This window comes from Lagenorhynchus albirostris, chromosome 16 (genome assembly GCF_949774975.1).
Source record: "Lagenorhynchus albirostris chromosome 16, mLagAlb1.1, whole genome shotgun sequence".
Classification (NCBI taxonomy): Eukaryota; Metazoa; Chordata; class Mammalia; order Artiodactyla; family Delphinidae; genus Lagenorhynchus; species Lagenorhynchus albirostris.
The window spans coordinates 60408641-60428998 of NC_083110.1; the positions used below are offsets into that span (position 1 = coordinate 60408641).

Here is a 20358-nt window from a genome sequence, read left to right on the forward strand (position 1 = left end):
TTCCCTTGCTGCTTTCAATAATTTTTCTTTGTCTTTAATTTTTGCCAGTTTGATTACTATGTGTCTCTGTGTGTTTTTCCTTGGGTTTATCCTGTATGGGACTCTCTGCACTTCCTGAACTTGGGTGGCTATTTCCTTTCTCACGATAGGGAAGTTTTCGACTATAATCTCTTCAAATATTTTCTCAGGTCCTTTCTCTCTCTCTTCTCCTTCTGGGATCCCTATAATGCGAATGTTGTTGCATTTAATGTTGTCCCAGAGGTCTCTTAGGCTGTCTTCATTTCTTTTCATTCTTTTTTCTTTATTCTGTTCTGTGGCAGTGAATTCCACCATTCTGTGTTCCAGGTCAGTTATCCGTTCTTTTACCTCAGTTCTTCTGCTATTGATCCTTCTAGTGTAGTTTTCATTTCAGTTATTGTATTGTTCATCTCTATTTGTTTGTTCTTTAATTCTTCTAGGTCTTTGTTAAACATTTCTTACATCTTTTTGATCTTTGCCTCCATCGTTTTTCCGAGGTCCTGGATCATCTTCACTATCATTATTCTGAATTCTTTTTCTGGAAACCTATCTCCGCTTCACTTAGTTGTGTTTCTGGGGTTTTACTTTGTTCCTTCATCTGGTGCATAGCCCTCTGCCTTTTCATCTTGTCTATCTTTCTGTGAATGTGTTTTTTGTTCCACAGGCTCCAGGATTGTAGTTGTTCTTGCTTCTGCTGTCTGCCCTCTGGTGGATGAGGCTATCTAAGAGGCTTGTGCAAGTTCCTTGATGGGAGGGACTGGTGGTGGGTCATGCTGACTGTTGCTCTGGTGGGCAGAGCTCAGTAAAAGTTTAATCTGCTTGACTGTTGATGGGTGGGGCTGTTTGGTCTGAGGCGACCCAACACTGGAGCCTACCTGGGCTCTTTGGTGGGGCTAATGGTGGACTCAGGGAGGGTTCGTGCCAAGGAGTACTTCCCAGAACTTCTGCTGCCAGTGTCCTTGTCCCCACGGTGAGCCACAGCCACCACCCGACTCTGCAGGAGACCCTCCAACACTAGCAGGTAGTTCTGGTTCAGTCTCCCCTGGGGTCACTGCTCCTTCCCCTGGGTCCCCATGCGCACACTACTTTGTGTGTGCCCTCCAAGAGTGGAATCTCTGTTTCCCCCAATCCTGTCAAAGTCCTGCAGTCAAAGCCCACTAGCCTTCACAGTGTGATTCTCTAGGAATGCCTTCTCCCGCTGCTGGACCCCCAGGTTGGGAACCTGACTTGGGGCTCAGAACCTTCACTGCAGTGGGTGGACTTATGTGGTATAAGTGTTCTCCAGTCTGTGAGTCACCCACCCAGCAGTTATGGGATTTGATTTTACTGTGATTGCACCCCTCCTACTGTCTCATTGTGACTTCTCCTTTGTCTTTGGATGTGGGGTGTCTTTTTTGGTGAGTTCCAACGTCTTCCTGTCGATGATTGTCCAGCAGCTAGTTGTGATTCTGTTGTTCTCGCAAGAGGGAGTGAGAGCACGTCCTTCTACTCCGCCATCTTGGTTCCTAATCCTCACTTCCTTGATTAAATTTATTCTTAAGTATTTTATTCTTTTTGATACAACTCTGATGGGATTGTTTTCTTAATTTTTCTTTCTAATAGTTCATTGTTGGTATATAGAAACACAACTGATTTTTGTATGGTGATTTTGTATTCTGCAACTTTACTGCTGCTTATTAGTTCTAACAGATTTTTTGTTTTTTGGGTGTTTTTGATGGAGTCTTTAGTGTTTCCTATATATAAGATTATGTCATCTGCAAACAAAGACAGTTTTACTTCTTTTTTTCCCCCAATTTGTATGCCTGTTATCTCTCCTTCTTGCATTATTGCTCTGGCTAGGACTTCAAAGGTTATGTTGAATAAGAGTGGTGAGAGTGGGCATCCTTGTCTTGTTTCTGATCTTAGAGGAAAAGATTTCAACTTTTTACCACTGAGTAATAATTAATAATATCATTAGCTGTGGGCTTGTTATGTGGGCTTGCCTTTGTTATGTAGAGGTGAATTCCTTCTAAACCCAATTTGTTGAGAGTTGTTTTTTTTAAAATGTTTTGTTATGAAAGGATGTTGAAATATCCTGGTTTCTTTATCTGAAATATTGGGATAAAAGTAAAAATATCTGTCTTAATGAAAGTGCCTGACACATGGTTTGTTCGTTCGTTTTCTGATTAACATGGTGTTTTGAGTATTTAGAATAGTGTCAAACAAGTCATAGGCACTGTATAAATAATTTGCAAATGAATAGGTAATCAGCAAAGTATATTCCTGTTCTTTTGGTGAGTAGAATGTGTCTCAAGTGAGCTCAGAATATTTTTGGAAGCAAGAAGGCATTAGTCGGTCAGTCTTTTATGTATAAGACAAAATCCTAACTTCAAAATTCTGAAATCTCACCTCACGTTCATGTGGCAGAGACTGAATAGAAACAGGCATACCAGCAAGATATTATGGGTTTGATTCCAGACCACTGCAGTAAAATGAATATGGCAGTAAAATGAGTTATCCACACTTTTTGGTTTCCCAGTGAATGTAAAAGTTATGTTTACACTATACTGTAGTATATTAAGTGTGCAGTAGCATTATGATAAAAAAAACCAAGGTACATACCTTAATTAAAAATACCTTATTGCTAAAAAATGCTATCATCTGAGCCTTCAGCTAGGCAGAATTTTTTTGCATTAGTAACATGAAAGATCACTGATCACAGATCATCGTAACAAATAAAATGATAATGAAAAAGTTTGAAATATTGTGAGAATTACCAAAATGTGGCACAGAAACACGAAGTGAGCAAATGCTGTTGGAAAAATGGTGCCGATAGACTTGCTCGATGCAGGGTTGCCATGACCCTCCAGTTTGTAAGAAACCCAGTATCTGCCAAGCACAAAAAAGCAAAACACAATAAAATGAGATATGCCTGTGTTCACGAAGCCTGTTTCATCTTCATCCAGGACAAACAATTAGACTACATTCTTTCACTGACATGTAGTCATATGACTGAACTCTGGCCCATAGAAGGAGGCTAGGAGTGATGGATGCCACTTCCATACATGGTAAAAACAATGCTCACTCATTTCTCCTTCCACCAGTTCAGCTGAGAATTCCTAAGATTTGGAAGATAGCAGAACCCTGATATGAGAGGAGCTCAGTTCTTTGAGTCATGGTACGGAACCAGAGCCCCTTCCTGCCCCTCACCTCCCTGCTAGTCCATATTGGACTGTGATGTGAGAAGTACACTAACATAGTGTTAAGTCACTGATGCGTTGGTGGTGTTTGCTACTGCAGTTAGCTCCTCAGTGCATACGGTCTCTGGAATGCATATCCAGCCCTCCTACTCCTACATTCACTTTGTTCTCCAGCCAGAATGTCTTTTTACTATTCCCAAGATACACTGTATTTTTCCAGCATCTAGCATAGCACCTTTTACACCATAGGCGCTCAATAAACGTCTGTTGATTGATTTCTGGGTCGAAGAATGAAACAGCAGCTTCCTATAAAATGCAAGCATGTTTTATGTTAGACCGATCTGGTATTTCAGAGGAAATATACATTTGGGGGTGATTCTCTACTACAGGAGTTAGTATACAGCTCTTAAACAGAGAGTTCAGCTTACCTGGAACATTAAATCTAATGTTAAATTTACACACAGCCTTTCAGGGAGGTTCCTACCATATACAAGGAAAATCCAGCCATATAGAATTCTAGATGTGTTAGAGCAGCTTTGCAGATGGGCTCCATCCAGGAGAGATGGTTCTAGGCCAGGATATATGACCTTGCAGTAAATTTTAGGGGCCCAGAGGTCTTCCCATCCATATTCAAGTGCTTACAATAGAAACAGCCTATCTTTCCTCCACTTTGAGAAAGACTCACCTAGCTTTTCTTTCATGCTCTTGCCCCTCTGATGAATTGTATGACTGGTGTTGAAAATCCAGAGTATGACCATTACTTAATTTCTGCTGCTTTTACACAAATTAGGTCAGAAAATGGAGGGGAAATGAATTATACTCTCGGTCAGAGGTTGTACAGAGAACTGTAGTTGCCCAGTGTTGTTTTCTTTCATCCATCAAGTATGTTGGACATCTTGCCATCTTCTCAATGCTAACCATCACGGTAATAATAGAAGGCATTTGCTGAGTGTTATGTGCTATAAGCCTTAGGTTAACTTGAGGTTAACATTCCCTTTACCCACCCATCAGCTGCTGCAAGAAATGTGATGACTTCCTCCAGAGGTCACCCCTTCCCACATCTGCGTTGGCCAATGACTGGCTGGTATGGGGCACAAAAGCCTGGCCCTTTGCCTCAGAATGGCTTAAGTCTGTGGTGAGAGTTCTGCACCAGAGTCCCCCTGTGGATCAAGCTTTACCTGGAACCACAACCTTGTTGGTCTGATGCCCCTTCCCTATCTTGCCTTCCTCTCTTCCATTAGGTTTGGCCTAAGAGCACTCCCTCAATCATTCTTAAGCTTCCAAATCCCAGACTCAAGCTCTGATTTTAGACAACTCAGCCTAGGATGTTTTTTCTTTTTTCTCAAGGTCACTTTATACTCTGCTCCAGAGATGTCAGTTCTACTCTTGCTTCTGTCCATGGTAACAGTATTCTCTTAGGCACTCAGGCTTAGAACCTTGACGTTGTCTTTACCTGTTCCTTCTCTGTCCCTGTCCAGGAAACACAGTGTGCGTCTTCTGTGCTCTTCTTTCATTTCTTACAACACAATATCATCAGGTTAGTGGATGGATTCCTAGTAAGTCTTTCTACCTCCAGAAGGACAGGCTTCACCAACCCATCATATCCATCAGCAACCAATTAGTCTTTCCAGATGGGCTTCTATCATGTCCTTACCCTATTCCAGAACCTTGGGGGCCCCAATTGCTTGTAAGATTAAGTTCAAGCTCTTTAGCAGATATTCAAGACCCTCCACAAAGTCTTATTCTACTTATCTAAACTTACACCCTTTTATGCCTGTGTATAAACATTTCTTTCAGGCTGGGTCCATCTCCTAATTTTCTTCTGAAAATACGTGCATGTTTCAGGTTCCAAGCCTTTGAACATGGTCTTTGTATTCCTTTGGGCTCCTAATACTCCACCTTTTCCTCAAAGGTCACCTCTTCAATGAAATCTCCCTTCCTCTCCTCTGAGCTCCTTTAGCGCTAATGACTATCATTATCTTCATCATCATCATTGCCATCACATTAAGAACCTATATATAATATGCCTGAAATTGTGATAAATGTTTTATGTGCATTTCCTCATTGAGTTCTTCACTGAGTTCTGAAACAACCCTGTGAGGTACTTAGTTTAGGTAGTTTTGCCTATTTTATAGATCAGAAAACCTAAGTTCAAAGAGGTTAAGCGACCTGCCCAAAATCACATAGTAAGGGGTGTGGAGCCAGGTTTTGAAGCCGCCGTGACACCAAAATGTGTGTGCTTAACCACACTGCTATCCTATTGAATTTGGTCTAACTTCTTCCTACTCATTTATCCTTTATTCACTTTTTCATTGAAAATAGTGATTGAGTGCCAGGGACTGGACACTAGGGACTTAGTAGGGCCCTTGTCCTCACAGAGTTTTATCTAATTGTTTTCCTGAGCCCCTTTCCTAATTGCTGTCCCTCTCCCTAAGCTTCTCCCTCCCCACTAATCTCTCCAGGAGAGGACTCTATCGAAATTTCACCTGTGTGCTGTCATTTTGCCCATCATTTCCTGATGGTTCAGGTGCTGTGTTTAAAATGACATGTCCCTTGGCCTTCAGGACTGACTCATGCCATGCTTTTTAGTTATTTAGTGAGAAATGGTCTTGTCTCCCCAAGACCATATGATACTTTCTGAGAGCATTCCCGTAGGTGCCTAGATGAGGTGATCCGTAGGCTGGTAGACCTTTGGGAAGCTGAACACTTATTCCAGAGACATGCCCAAGCCCAGGCAGTTTTTTTTCAGGACCTCAGTAGCCCTTGGTGATGACAGATTTGCATCCCTAGAGCATAGATCTGCATTTTGAAAGCAACCAGAAGCCATTTGGAGCTTGGTCAGATGCACAGAAGGTTGGAGATGGCAGGGACTTTTGAGATCACTGATTCCAACCCTCTCATTTTACAAAAGAGGAGAGTAAGCAAACTGTGAAGCATTGTTTTGGGTTGGAAACAAGGAGCGTCTGTAACGACAAGATTCTGGAAGCCCAATAGACCAGAACTTGTGGGCCTCGCTGAATGCTGAAGTTTGAGCCCCTGGGGACAGTCAGCGCACTGTGTTGCTGCCAGTCCTGGTGTTTGTTGGTGGGCTGGGAGGTGCTGCTCCCCACCAGGCTTCTGGCTCTTCTTAGCATCTTGACCTGCGCACCTGAGCACTGCCTTTCCCCATGGGAGCAGCCTGTGTCAGGAAAGGCACTGAGTTCCAGGGACTCTGAGAGGATGTGAGCCTGAGGAGTGTCTTTGTATGTTGAGGGGGGTGGGCTGTGCGGGGCTGGCTTCTTGCATGAATTGGCAGTGAATGTCTTTTAGTATAAAGACACCGTCCTTTCTTTCCAGTGATACTTTTGGCCTGGGCTTCTGTAGCCTCTCTGTACCAAAGACCCCAGACCCAGGTGTCTGGGATAAAATATTTTCCCGTTCAGTAGATTGTTCAGGCTATAGGCAGTGCCTGTCATCATTTCATGCAGCCCTTCTCATTTTTCAGAGGGGAAATAAAGGATGGCGGTTAAATGGCTTTAGGAAGAAATGAAAGTGTATCCAAGAACTAAGCTGATTCTTGCACTGTGCTTTATGTAGATTTTCTCGTTGGGTCCTCCCAACAACCCTGCCTGGTAGCAATTATTATGCCTATATTAGAGATGGGAAAACTGAGGCCCAGAAAGCAAAGGCAGTGTGCACAGGGTTATATTGCTAGTAGGTGAGAGAGCAGGAATTCTAGCCTAATTTTGACTTCAAATGCTCTCCTTTTTAATACCTGTAATACCTCCTAGTAGGAAATGTCTTCAGAGATTCCCTGAAAGGATGAGTCAGTGACATCTCTACTATGTGATACTTTGAGAAACAGATGCTTAGTTACCACTGCTTCCAATAAACAGCCACGAATTGAAGGAGAGCGCACGGGATTTGGAATCCGTTGACCTGGGTTCAAGTTCCAGCACTGTCATTTACTTAGTCACTTAACCTTTCTGAGTCTCTATTTCCTCATTTTTCTGACAAAGATAAAATACCTTTGTAAAAGGATCATCACGAGAATTAAATGAAATATCTCAAGAGAAAGTGTTTCGTATAAAGCACTACGCAAATGTTAGTTCCTTAAATGCCCCAGCAACTTAGGGTGGCAGTCTCCCGAGAAATCAGTTATTGAGCCCACGTGTGTGCCAAAGGCTTGATCCCCGACCTCAAGAAGCTTATAGTTTTGGCGGGGAGAAGAGGCAATGAAAATCAGAGGGTATAGGCCAAATTGTGCTGCAGTGATATAAAAGTAGTAAAGAATCAGAGAAAGGAAATACCACCGTAGGGCAAGGTAGATGAGAAGGCTTTATATAGGAGGCTGGATTTGAACTTTATGGGGTCTGGCGAAGAAGACTGTTTGAGGTGAGAGGAGATTTGCAGGAAGTCCATAGCTTTAATTACAATTTGAAAAGATTTCTTTGTAAGTTGCAGTCCTCTGGGACCCGGTTATTTGACATAGAGCAGCAGTTCTCAAAGTGTGGTCCTGGGAACCCTGGGGAATGTCCACAACCCTATCAGGGGATTAATGAATATATTTTATGATAATAGTAAGTGTTATTTGCCCTTTTTTATTCTCATTCACTCACAAGTGTACAGTAGAGTTTTCTAGAAGCTACATGACGTATGTGATGTCATAACGATTAAATGCAGACATTGATATGAGAATCCAACTGTCTTCCATTAAGTCGGATATTAAGGAGCTTTGCAAAAAAAGTAAAAAAAAAAAAAAGCCACACTTTCTCACTAACTTGTTTTTGTTAGGGAAGCTGTAGTTGTTTTTCATAAAATTATGGTATTTATGTTTTATTATTGTTATTTTAAAATAAATGAATAAATATTGTAAAATTTTATCAGATGCAATTTCTAATACAGTACAGACTGATGGATATAACATATGAATTAAATCTCTTAGGGTCCACAATAATATTTAAAAGTATCAAGGGGGTCCATTGTTAAAGACATGGTATTCCAGTATAAAGACACAGTTAGGGTCTCATATTTTTATAATGCGTTGGTGCCAACACACCTATTTTTAGAGATTTTAAAATACTAATGCCCAGTGTTGGCCAGTATGCAGTGAAACTGGTGCTCCCAAGTACTGTTAGCGGAAGTGCAGATTGACCAGAATATTTATGTCATGCAGAATATTTTGTAACAATTACCATATTAATGATAATTTTTACCCTTTGAACTAATAATTACATTAACATGGATATACTTTAAGGAAACAAAGACGCATACAAAATTTATGTAGAAGAATACACACTACAGTTATTTACTATAAAAATTTGGCCAGAAACCAACCATCTGACCGAGAAGGCAGTTAAAGTAAATTATGATACATTTGTACACTGGGATGCTGTAAGGCTTTTAAAACGATTTTGGAAGAATATTAAACAACCTGGTGAGATGCTTAAAATATTATGTTAAGTGAAAAAGTAGTACACCAAACTGTATGCAGAGAACAACCCCCAATTTTGTAAACATACACATGCACACAGATTAGAGAAAAAAAAAAAGTACCAAAATGTTAAGTGGGTTTTTCTCTGTATAGCGTGGCTATAATTGATGTCTATGTTGCACATTATACTTTTCTATACTTTATGATATTTCTATCATAAGTTTTCAGTCCTTTTAGTTTTTAAAAAGACCCCAGGGCTTCCCTGGTGGCGCAGTGGTTGAGAATCCGCCTGCCGATGCAGGGGATACGGGTTCGTGCCACGGTCCGGGAAGATCCCACATGCCGCGGAGCGGCTGGGCTCGTGAGCCATGGCCGCTGAGCCTGTGCGTCCGGAGCATGTCCTCCGCAATGGGAGAGGCCACAACAGTGAGAGGCCCGCGTACCACAAAAAAATAAATAAATAAATAAAATAAAAATTAAAAAAAGACTCCAGAGTGTGGCATTTATCTTCTCTAAGGCCATGGGCACCAGTCTACTGAGCCAATCCATGGCACCAGGGCTTCAGATGAGTGCTGCCTCAGGTCTCAGAGGGGCATTTCTCTCAGGGCCAAATGATGGTTTAAGAAATACTCTGTGACTTGAGAACAAATCCAACTTCTAGCTAATTGCTTCTTCTTCTTACTTAGCCTTTCAAAGGAAAGCTTTAAAAAACTGGGATTGGTTTTCATGCCCTATAGCTCTGATCTGTTGTCAAGAGCGTTTGGGGTGTAGAATGTGGTGTCCAAGAGCGCAATTGTTTAAGTAATGTTGTGTAGCCGGCATGGTGCAGGGAGCATAGCAATCAACATATAATTCTTTTAGAGGAAGAGGTAAATGAGATTTCAGATTTCTGGGCCCATAAGGAGATGGAGTGGCTGTGGTATAAGAGCTTCAAATGGGAGACCTGCAATTCACTCCTGGGTATCTGGGAGTTTCCAGTTCTTTCTTGGGCTGGGAGGTATCCAGTGTTGGAATACTTTAGTCTTCTTTCTTCCCCGAATGACCAGTAAGATAAACGATAGAACCAGCTCTGCCTGAAGGACATCTGCTTTGTTGTTAGTCTGTCCCAGGAGAACCTTTCCCAAGCAGAAGGGAATCTGAATGTGACTATTTAGTCCCTGGGACCCATTTGCTCAGCCTGAGTATTCAAACTGCATGGCATTATGCAGCATGCATTAGGGCCTAAGAGAGATACACAAGGTAGTTCCTTGATCTCAGAGGACTTACTCTGTCTGGAAAAAGAAGCCTCATGCACAAAAAGTTAAATAATGACATAAAACAACAGCAGAAGAGAAGAGATATACATCCCCAGAGAGTGGGTACGATGCTCCCTGAGAGTGACACAGATGCTGAGTGCTAGGAAACCAGAGGCAGGAAAGATGAGAGGCTTCTTGGAGGAGGATAGAAGCTGGAGAAGCCACTCTCTTTCTACGGGGCTGGTTGCTCAGGGGAAATAGACTTGCTTTAACTGATAAATTAATTAATGATTTGAGTGCCTACCGCATGCAAGGTGTTATGTTTATCCCAGAGAAGAGAAAGATTTACAAATAAATGGGGCACAGAGTTTAGCTTCTCTAGGGTAGCGGGGTGGTCTGGAGGCTCTCCATCAGTTTACATCTCTCCATTAGGCAGCTACGCACTTTATCCTGGGGGTTTCTGGATGTGCACAGATATAATTCTGGCATGTCATAGGGACCCAACTGGCTGCATTTAATTTTGAAGGGAAATGGTAAACATCTACTCCCCAGATAGAGATGCCTTGCTAAAACTGTCCAGAACCTTCTAGTTTGTGCCTCATTATTTTTTTTCCCCAGGAAATCTTACTGAACAAAGTGAAGTCTGTTTTCCCTAGACTTGAATTTGTTAGTATTGGCCACCTGCTGGAGGCTGTCTCTGATTATGTGTGGCAACTCCTCCAACTTCCCATGTACCTTTTGGTAGCTGACTGCTGATCTGGTGGGGATGGGATGGCTTTGGCCTGCCCACTGGTGGTTATGTAACTATAACTCACCTCCTGTTTGCCCAGAGATGCCTGGGACAATTTCTCCTCCAATGATCACATTATTGTTCTACCATGGGGTCTCCCAGCAACTGGCAGTGAAGTGAACTGCGTGGTGTTAGGGCCATTTACGCTTCACAGTAATCCTAGGAAGGAGATATTTATATTTCCACTGAGCAGATATGAAACAGGAGACTTATGTAATTAGCCTAAGGTTACACAGGCTGGAGTTGAAACCAAATCTGCTTGACTCTGAAACAAATCCTCTTATGGTTATGTTGGGTTGTCTTTTCGAATGCAAATGCTTATCTATAATAGAGCTCCTCTACAGATGTGTTAATTTACTGATCTGCCTCATAACTGCACAGTAACAAATCACTTTATGGTGATTATTTTTAACCGCATGAGTGATACATGGCTATATTTTGGTTTGGAAAGCATTGCAACATTACAAGTAAACTCAAGTTCTTATAGCCAACCCACCCCACCCCGGGCCCCTACTCAGAGGTAACTTCTATTACCATGTATTTGCGTTTTCCTTTAGAAATTTTACAATGCACTGGTGTACACACTTACAAACCTAATGGAAATATATTGTTTTGTCTTGTTTGGGTATACTGTTTGTATCTTTAATGCATTATTATTCAGTAGGCTTTTTCATTGAGTAATGTCTTACAGACTTTTCTAGGTCAATAATCTTGACATCTACCTGATTCTTTAATGCTGTTGTATAGTGTGTGTATGTGTGTGTGCATGTTGTGTAAAATGCGCTATATTCACGTGAACAAAGGTGCAGTGAATTATGGGATGTCACATCCTCTCAGGGTCTGCTCGTGCTCTCTCCTCTCTCTGGAGGACTTCTTTCCTCCCTTCCCCAGTATGACACAAACAGGCCTCTTGGCTGGTAGGGTTGAGATCTTTCGTCATTTTAAGTCCTCAACATAACAACCCAGCAACCCTATCATCTTAACTGAGATCCTTCAGTGAGAAATGAAGTGTTCACACTTCAGTGGGAAACAAAGACCAAGGATCTGAATGTTTTGGCCCACCCCACACATGCCAACCTTCCCTCCTAGGTCTGAGCTGGAATGGTGCTGCTGGGGGGTCTACATTTTATTTGATATAAACCATGAATTCTGCATGATCTGGTCTCCAGAGTCAGGTTACCTTCAATTTTCTGCACTTGGACCCCATGATGGCTCTCATTCAGATAGCTGGGGCAGGAGAACATTAACTCTGTATCCCTGTGTCTCTCTTTGTGAGACGAGATAATGCGGCTGTGGAGTCAGATGACACAAAGAGGTGACGGAGAGCTGTGTGAGCTTCTGCCTGGGCATCAGCCTGCCTGTGGTTTTTCTGAAGCAGAGGGTGGGGCCACTATCCACTTGGAGAGTGAAGCTGTTGAAGTCACTCATTTTTGGCTTGGAGTCTGAAATTAGTTTTCTGTCTGGTTATTTGCGGTCAGGTTGGGCTTCTGCCATTGCAGAGATACAAATTAACGCGGCCTTAGGCGCTGGCCTTAAGACGGGGAGTGGAACAGGCCAGAGGGGAGCGTCAGTGGTTTCTCCATTTGGATCATAAAGACTGGTCTGGGCAGCCCTGGGTCTGGAGCTATGCTGTGGAAACTCCTGCCCTGCCCTTGGAGGGGGCTGTGGTTCACCACACACTGGAGCCCCTTGTTGCCTCTGGTCTTTGATTGTTGACTATTCTTGGTGTAGCTCAGGGGAACACACTCAGGGGGAATGGCTGGTGGAGGCTTTCCAGGGCCTGGCACGTGGAAGCTTGGTTCTTCCTTTTGATTCCCCAGGCAGCTGGGCCATATTGTACTTTCATGGCATCAATTGGAAACTGGGGCCAAAGATTCCTTAATGATGAATTGGGCGTCCATGTGCCTCACCCCCTAAGCGTAAGGAGTTTATAAATCAAGGAAAAAAACCCAACGTGATTGTCCTTGAGAAAAATACAATCTGGAGTAGTCGTAAAAATGACAACCACACACATTTATGGCACAGGGGTTTATCAGATGCTAGACTGTGTTTCTCACTGTTCTCTATGGAGTCCTCCCAACAGCGCCGCTATTGTTCAGAGAAGTGAAGAGCTCACAGGGCTAGTCCGTCCAGCACTGGGTATAGTTGTGTTTGCCCTGCTCGCATCTTCCTTTTCTCTACTTAGTGCTCTGCACTTTCAGCAATTCAAAAGAGATTTCATTTGTTGTTTTTCTTTTAAGGAGCTTTTAGTCATTGCTGAAAAGAAAAAAGCACATAAGCGTATTCAGAGAATAAACAGGGAACTCCTAACGCTGTTGATACAAATGCAGAGGAGAATGTGGGCTGAAGTTGTAGGAAAAGTCTCTAAGATGTAGTTAGTACTAGAGCTGGGAGTCAAAAAGGAGGAAATCTGGACACTTGCCAGCCATAAGCTCACTGGGAGAGTGGAAGATGGGAGGTAAAGGGGGCAAAGGCCTGAGAAGGCCTGAGTGCCAGGCTTAGGCAGACGCTTTGACCTGATGGCAGCCAGACAGGGAAGCGTGAGTTAGGGTATCAGAGACCTTGGCCAGAGTCTTGGGAAGTTGTCTTAGAGACCAAAGCGGGATGGGAGCCTGGCTGGTGGTAGGGATGGTAGGGATTGATATTGTAGTCTGCTAGAGCAGCCCTGGCCACCCAATTGTGCACCGCCTGCTTTTGTAAATACGGTTTTATTGTAACACAGCACACCCATTCATTAATGTATCCTGCTTGGCTTTTTTTGAGCTACAAGGGCAGAGTTGAGTAGTTGTGATAGAGATTGGCAAAACCTAAAATATTTACTCTGTGGCCCTTTTACAGAAAGCAATTTGCTTGCCTGAGCTTTGTAGCTCCTCGTAAGTGTCCCTTACTGGGGAGGGAGGAGGGGTAAGCCCAGTCCCTGGCACATGGTAGATGCCATAACAGAGAACAGATAGAGATGTGTTAAGAAATGAGCAAAGCAAAAATAAAATTGCTAACAGGAAAAGGAACTATCAGGACTGAGGTTGTTTGCTAATTTAAATAACATCACAGAGAAGGGAGTCCACTGAGAAGATGAAAGACTGATAAGAGAATCAAAGAGTAAAAGACTTGAAATTTCCCAGTTCCTTCCCAGGGGCGAGGCTTGGAGAGGGAAGGAGGAGGGGGGCTGAGAGCACAGGTGGCAAACAAGGGGAGGCAGCTGGTGGGACTAGGAGAGCAGTGTGCCCGCCCCGATCCTGCACATCTGGTGGCTGGTGAGAACTGGCAGAGTGCCCTCTGGAGCCCTCTCACCTCTGGCAGGAATGTGGCTTTGGGGATGCAGCGAGGGGGGGTGGTGTTGAGCCCCAGCTCAGCTCTACCAGGAAGCTGACTTGGCTGCGTTGGCTAAAAGTTTTTCTTTTCTGTTCTTTCACTTTTAAAATAGCAAGCCATATGCTTGTTGCCACCATCCGCTCCCGCAGAAGCTCACTAGAGGCGTGAGAGCTTGCTGGGCGGATGGAAGTATAGTGTATTCACAACTCAACCCTGGAAACTGTCGTTGAGAGACTGGCTTTGGGTGACTACCAGGGTTATGGGAAGTTAGACTGAGGGGGTCCTCCTGGAATGTACAGGCCCACACAGAAGTCTTCTGGAGGCCTATCAGGATGGGACAGGAGCTCTGAATAGTTGAAGGGCTCAGACCAGGAGTGCTGGGAGGCTGAAGAGGATGGACGTCTAGTCTACCAGTCAGCACCGGGCACCTGGGGAGGAGTGTGAGTGCTTGGCAGCTGGGAGGCCCAGCCCGACAGCACGCGGGTCCTTGGGCAGGCAGTGGAGCCATGGAGCAGGTGACCTGCAGTGATGTGAATGGGAGAACCAGACACGGCACTCCTGAAGCCGGGACTCAGGGCCCCAGCTGCTATCTGGGTCCAGATGCTCTGGAATTCAGGTTTCCAGAGACAGAGATAGCTGGGGCGAGACAGTCAGGAGCTATGGACTCAGGCCCTGGCAATAAGGAAGGGCCCAACTTCTGGAGCTGGGGACGAAGGGAGTGTCTCTTTGAAGGCCTCCTTAGAGAAAAATTGGTTAAATACCAGCAAAGAAGTTATGCATGGAGTATGAGTGGTAATTGCACATCAAGATGTCTCTCTAGAAAAAACTTTTCTTTACAGATGCACAAGAAGCCACGTGTACAAATGGCGATGGAAACATTTATCATAGCAAATTTTAAAGGAAAAAGACAAAAATATTTATCAGGGGTTGAAAGGATAAATAGACAGTGGTTTATTGGTAAGCCGCAATGCTCTACAGCAGTTACAATGAATGAATTATGGCTAGGTGTGTCAACATGGATAAAACCCCCAGACTGAATGTTGGACAGAATAATCATGCTGCAGAATGTATATCCTGTATGATAACATTTACGTGAATCCAAAAACACTCCAAAAGATGATCAAGGATTTGTGCTCCTAAACAACATATAAATGTAGTAGTGGGTATATGACTGGGCATCTTGTATTTTTCTGTGTTCTGGAAAGAATTCGTAACGAAAGACAAAGAGCAAGAGAGAGGGAGATACAAACATGTGCATGCGCGTGCACACACACACACACACACACACACACACAGCAGTGGAATAACCTTCTGGAACTGCAGGAATCTGAGCCCAGAACAGAAGCTGGGAGCCCTGTGGCTGGGCACTTCTCACGTGCTGCCTGCCAGGTTAGCTGTGTGTTCCGAGCCATTCCAAATGGTAACTGGCATCATGCCCGGCCTATGGCGGGTGCCCCATGCATGTGTGTGAAGTCTCCAGGTTTCAGGACATTTCAGCGTTAGGAGCTTAGCGTCAAGATGTCAAGCTTTGGGAAACTAGCTTTAAGTTAGGGGAAATGAGCCTGCTTCCTCTGAGAGGCCCCGCCGGCAGATGTCCGGAGGCACAAGGTGGAGGATGGTCTGCCTTCCTGTCAAAGCGACTTCTGCAGGCCCAGCTGGCTCTGGCAGAGGTGCTGAGGCCTCTCTGCCAGCTGCCCCTCACCCCAGGTGAAGGGGGCCCACAGAGCTCTGTGGTCAACGCGGTGTGTGGCCTCCATGCTGGAAAGGGCAGAGACCAGGCCTCCTTTGGTCCCAGGGCTCAATGGCTCCTTGAGGTGTCCTCACCGAGTGAGACGTGTTTCTGCTTGCCTGAGTGAGCGGCAGCTGCCCGAGGAGCAGAGGAAGCTGAGCCGTGGCGTATCCTGTGTTGGGAGCCCTTACCCTGTGCAGCCACTTTTGGAAGACAGCAGAGTCAGTGGGACTCGGTTGTGCGGCTTGCAGGAGGAGAGACTGTGCATCCTGCTAAGTACGCTGCCTTTGATGAGGGCTATTTGGACGCGGGGAGGAAGTTCGTTGTGACACCAGTCATGCAGGGAGCCCTGAGAGTTTAGCTCTTATAAGTAAGATGTTTGCTATATATAGCATGAGGAAAAGTTGCTCTTTGCAAACAGCTTAGCGCTGTGCTGGTGGGATAATCAGATTTCAAGTCCAGAAGGGGCCTTATGATTATCTGAGTTAAAGCTGTTGTGTTGATGATAGAAGGGGGCTTGACAAAGATTCTCTTCTTGACCAAGCTCTAGTCAGGACCCTCCGAGCTCTTTTTCAGCTAGGCCCTGTCCTCGGATATGTCCTCAAAGAGCCCATTTTTAGCAACAGTTCTGCTAAGCGAGTTTAGCCAGGATCCCCCCAACCCCTTGCAGTATCTCATCATACTCAATATCTGATCAAATTCCTCATCCTCCACCATCCCCCAGGGGACGTCTGACCACCCTGACCTGCCTTCAGTGAGAATCCTGTCGGGTCGGCTTAGCAAAGAATTTCCCTACCTTCTTAGTACTGTTCTATCCACTGACTCCCACCCTTCTCTTTGGCTATAAATTCCCACTTTTTCCTTGTTGTATTTGGAGTGGAGTCCAATCTCCCTCCTCTGCTTCAAAACCTCACTGCTGTGGTCCTTGTACCTATTGTAATAGTCCTGAATGAAGTCTGCCTTTCCATTTTAACAAGCGTCAGAATAATTCTTCCTTTAGCAGGCTTAGAGAATTGACCTTTCCAGGGTGACGCTTTGAGTACATTTCAGAATCACTCTAGACTCTAGATTTCCAGATTCCAAGTTCAATTTTCTTTTCCCACCCAGTGCCATCTTTATGCCTTCAAGAGTGTAGCATCAAGAAGCAATTTGTTCTATAAAATATTTTATTTGTATTAAGAAAAATACACTGCTGACAGTCTGTAGAGATTATGGTGTGTCTTCTCCCCTGCCCTGGGTAGGATAGGAGGTCAGAGTGATTGGTCATTTCACCTTAATTCTAGTGTCATTTAACTTAATTCTAGATCTTTCCCTGGCACTAAAAGACCTTACCATTCTGCAAGTTGTATCTGAAGTATCAGAAGTATCAGGTGTGTTTTCTAGGTGTGGCTCTCTGTTGAGCTACCACTAAACGTTAGCAGTTGGTCAGGAACTTGTGAGTGGGTTTGGACAGGTTCAGTCGTTCATTCACTCTTGCAAATAAAGACAAAGCAAAACAGTACAAACATCAGTACTTGCTTTGTACCAGGCACGGTGCAAGGCATTGGGTTGTTATAAGAAATGGCTTTCGCCCTTAGGAAGGTATAGTCAAGGGCAAAGTCTCAGGTTAAAAATAGCATGATCACAATAGGATAAATGCTAGAATAGAAATATGTACAAGGTGGTATGAGGACCTTGGTGATTAATTTCCCAGTGAGAAAGTTGGACCTTGGTGATTAATTTCCCAGTGAGAAAGTTGGAAGGAGAGTGGTATTGGAGTTGAGTGTGAAGATTGCAGAGAAGTTTACCAAGTAGAGGAAGCAGAGGCTGGAGGTAGTTCAGGCAGAAGGGAATGATGTGCCAGAAATGGAGGCCACAAAAATGTAGGACATTCAGGGAAGTTGAATGAGGCTGGACAGCAAGGGGCAGAGGAGCAAGTGGCTGGAAATAGGTCTAGTAAGGGAAGTTATAACCAGATTTTCCAAGACTAAGCTTGGAAGAAAACTTTACTGTGTGCAGGCAGTGGGTAATTACTACCACGGAGTGAGGTGGGCAGATCTGTGTGGTTGATATATAACCTAATGACAGCATGGAGACTGGTGGGAGGGGGAGAAGGCTGAAGAAGAGCGTCCAGTTGGGGAATCGTTGCAAAAACGATGACGTGTGAGCCACAGCGTTGGAATGAGAAGGGGAAGATCGGGGGTCTAAGTTATTTAGGAGATAGAATCATTAAGACTTGGGGACTGAGCTGGGTTCGAGAGATAAAGGCAAGGATTTCTCCCATTGGCATTGAGTCCTAGTGCCTAAGGTAAACAGGAGACAGAAGATAAGAAGTCAGTTTGCGGTAGGGGGGGAGGTGCTGAGTATGAAAGTTAGCATAACCGATGACCGCGTGGGGCCTGTAGCCTAGGGAGGGATTAGAAATACTGATTTTTTTTTTTTTTTTCAATAAACGGGCCAAGCGTGCATGATGTGTAAGACCTGGTTCTGTACAGTTTGGGGAAAGGAGAAGTGAACGTCCTTTGTATTTTCATTTGTTTTTTGACATTTCAGAATGCCTACATCCTGTTCGGAGGTTTCCCATGTGTTGTATTTTTGCATCCTCAGAAATGCCTTGTGAGATTAAATGATCCCCATTTTTCCAAATAAGAAATTTGAGGCTCCGGCAGGTGAAGTAACCTGCACATGGTCATGTGACCAGGGAGCTGCCCATCTAGGAAGTAACCAGAGATTTTGCTGTGCCCCAGGTTCATGTTCTTTCCTCTCCCCATAGCGTTCTCTGAAGTTCCGTGTCCTTGAGGAGCTTACACTGTGGTTGGAGAAACAGAACATAAGGAAACTCATCATGACGATATGGGGAAATGAAAGGGGCATGTACAGTGTGTGCCTTGGGTGTACAACAGATGGGGAACTTTGTTCTGGTGCAGAGGAGAAATGAGTGGCAACCAGGGAGAGGGCCAGTGAAGCCTTAACCAGAGGTAAGGGTGGGTATTTAAGCCGGGCCTGGGACATGGAATTTGCCAGGTTGGATGGGGGTGGAGACAGTTCTTAAAGGTCATCACAGAGCTTGGCTGCTAGACTTATAAAGCTGATCTGTGGGCCAAGGCAGAAGCAGATTAGAGTTAGAAGGTGGGTAAAGGACCAAGGAAAGATAGGGGCAGGTAGTTACTAGGGGGACACAGGGCCGGCGTCGGAAGGCAGGCACCCACGAGGTCACTTCACCGTAGAGAGAATGAATGGGCCTCTGTGGCCTTCTGAAGCTCCAGTGGGAGAGGTTTCCTGAGTCTGGCCAAGGGAGACGATGGCAGAAAGGGGGTGAGAACCTGAAGCTCCTGGTGGGCTGAAAAGGGAGGGAGGTGTCTGGGATGGGAGTGGGGAAGCAAAGCGGGAGCAGCAGGGGTTTCGGCTACTTGAATCCATTGTCGGGTACTCGCTCTTCCTCCTGCTCTGTGGAAAGGCGGGATGCAGAGGAAGGAGCCTGTGGCTTGGTTGGCCCGCCTTTGTTCTCTGAGCCCTGACTCGCGGTCTTGGTACGAGGTCAGAGCCCTGGAAATTAGGCCCAAAGGAGGGGCGGGTGGCCAGCAGGAGCGTTGGGATGATGAGCTATCGGCAGCAGTCCAGTGTCGCTGGCTCTTCCCCCTGACACACCATCGCTCCCCATGTAAAGCCTCAGACTCTGCCGGCTGCGGCCAGATTTGGCCGTTGGACCCCACAGCTCCTGGATACAGTGCTTCCTGCCCTTCTGAGGGGCCCTTGGCTTCAGGCTCAGTGGAGGGGCGTGAAGTTGGTTGTACCCAGGGACCTCAGGAGAAGGTCCCTGCAATGCCCCGCGGGGACAGAGGGCTGATTGTGGCAGGTGGCCTGGCTCCCCGGCAGCTCCTGTCACTCGCAGCCGCCCAGAGGGCAGGAAGGTAGGTTTCTGAGAAAGGCTTGGGAGCGAAGGGCAGTGAGCTTAGGTAGTAGGCAGCTGCATCAGTCTAACTGCTCTTCTAAAATTAATGGGGCCTTTTATCTCTGAAGAACACCTTTAAGCACTCGTGTGATTTGGGAACAAAGATGCAGGTCGGGGGAGAGCTGGGCTCCCCTTGAAACACAGTCCCCCATTTGGTAAAACAATCTCTCCCTTTCTTTCTTTCTCTCCTACCTGCAGATCGACGGATTACGGCGCCACCTATGAAAAGCTCAATGACAAAGTGGGCTTGAAGACTGTCCTCAGTTACCTCTACGTCAATCCCACCAACAAAAGGAAGGTGAGAGGGGGTGGTCAGTGGGTCCTGGGCATTCGCTGCGGAGTGGCAGGGCTTCCAAGGCCTAGGAGTTAAGGAAAAAAACCAGTAGCCGTGGAGTCACTTACAGAATGCCTATTTTATATGCCAAGAACACCACAGACATTGTAATTCTAACAACTGCCTAGTAGCGATAATAATAATAACAACAATAACAATAATAAAACTATATAACCACGTAAGGGGTTCCTCTCAGCCAAGGATGGCGGCGTATGCTTCACACACCTTAGCTCATTTATCCTCACAGTGAATCTCTGGGGTAGAAATGACTACTGTCCCCATTTTACAGACAAAGAAACTGAAGCTCGGGGAGATTAAGTAACTGTCTAGCCTAATGCCAGACAGTAACAGATAACATGGTGAGCAACAGACCTGGGATTTGAAAATGGGTCTGCTTGACTCCAGAGCCGAGTCCTC

At 45.0% G+C, this 20358-nt stretch overlaps 1 protein-coding gene across 1 annotated transcript in view; it reads left to right on the top strand.

Annotated features, from left to right (window-relative positions):
• The window catches only part of SORCS3 (sortilin related VPS10 domain containing receptor 3), a 582912-nt gene that overhangs the window by 237118 nt on the left and 325436 nt on the right, over positions 1-20358 (top strand). The window contains exon 3 of the mRNA XM_060125698.1: positions 19806-19905. Within this exon, the coding sequence (XP_059981681.1) occupies positions 19806-19905 (100 nt within the window). The remainder of the gene's footprint in view (positions 1-19805; positions 19906-20358) is intronic.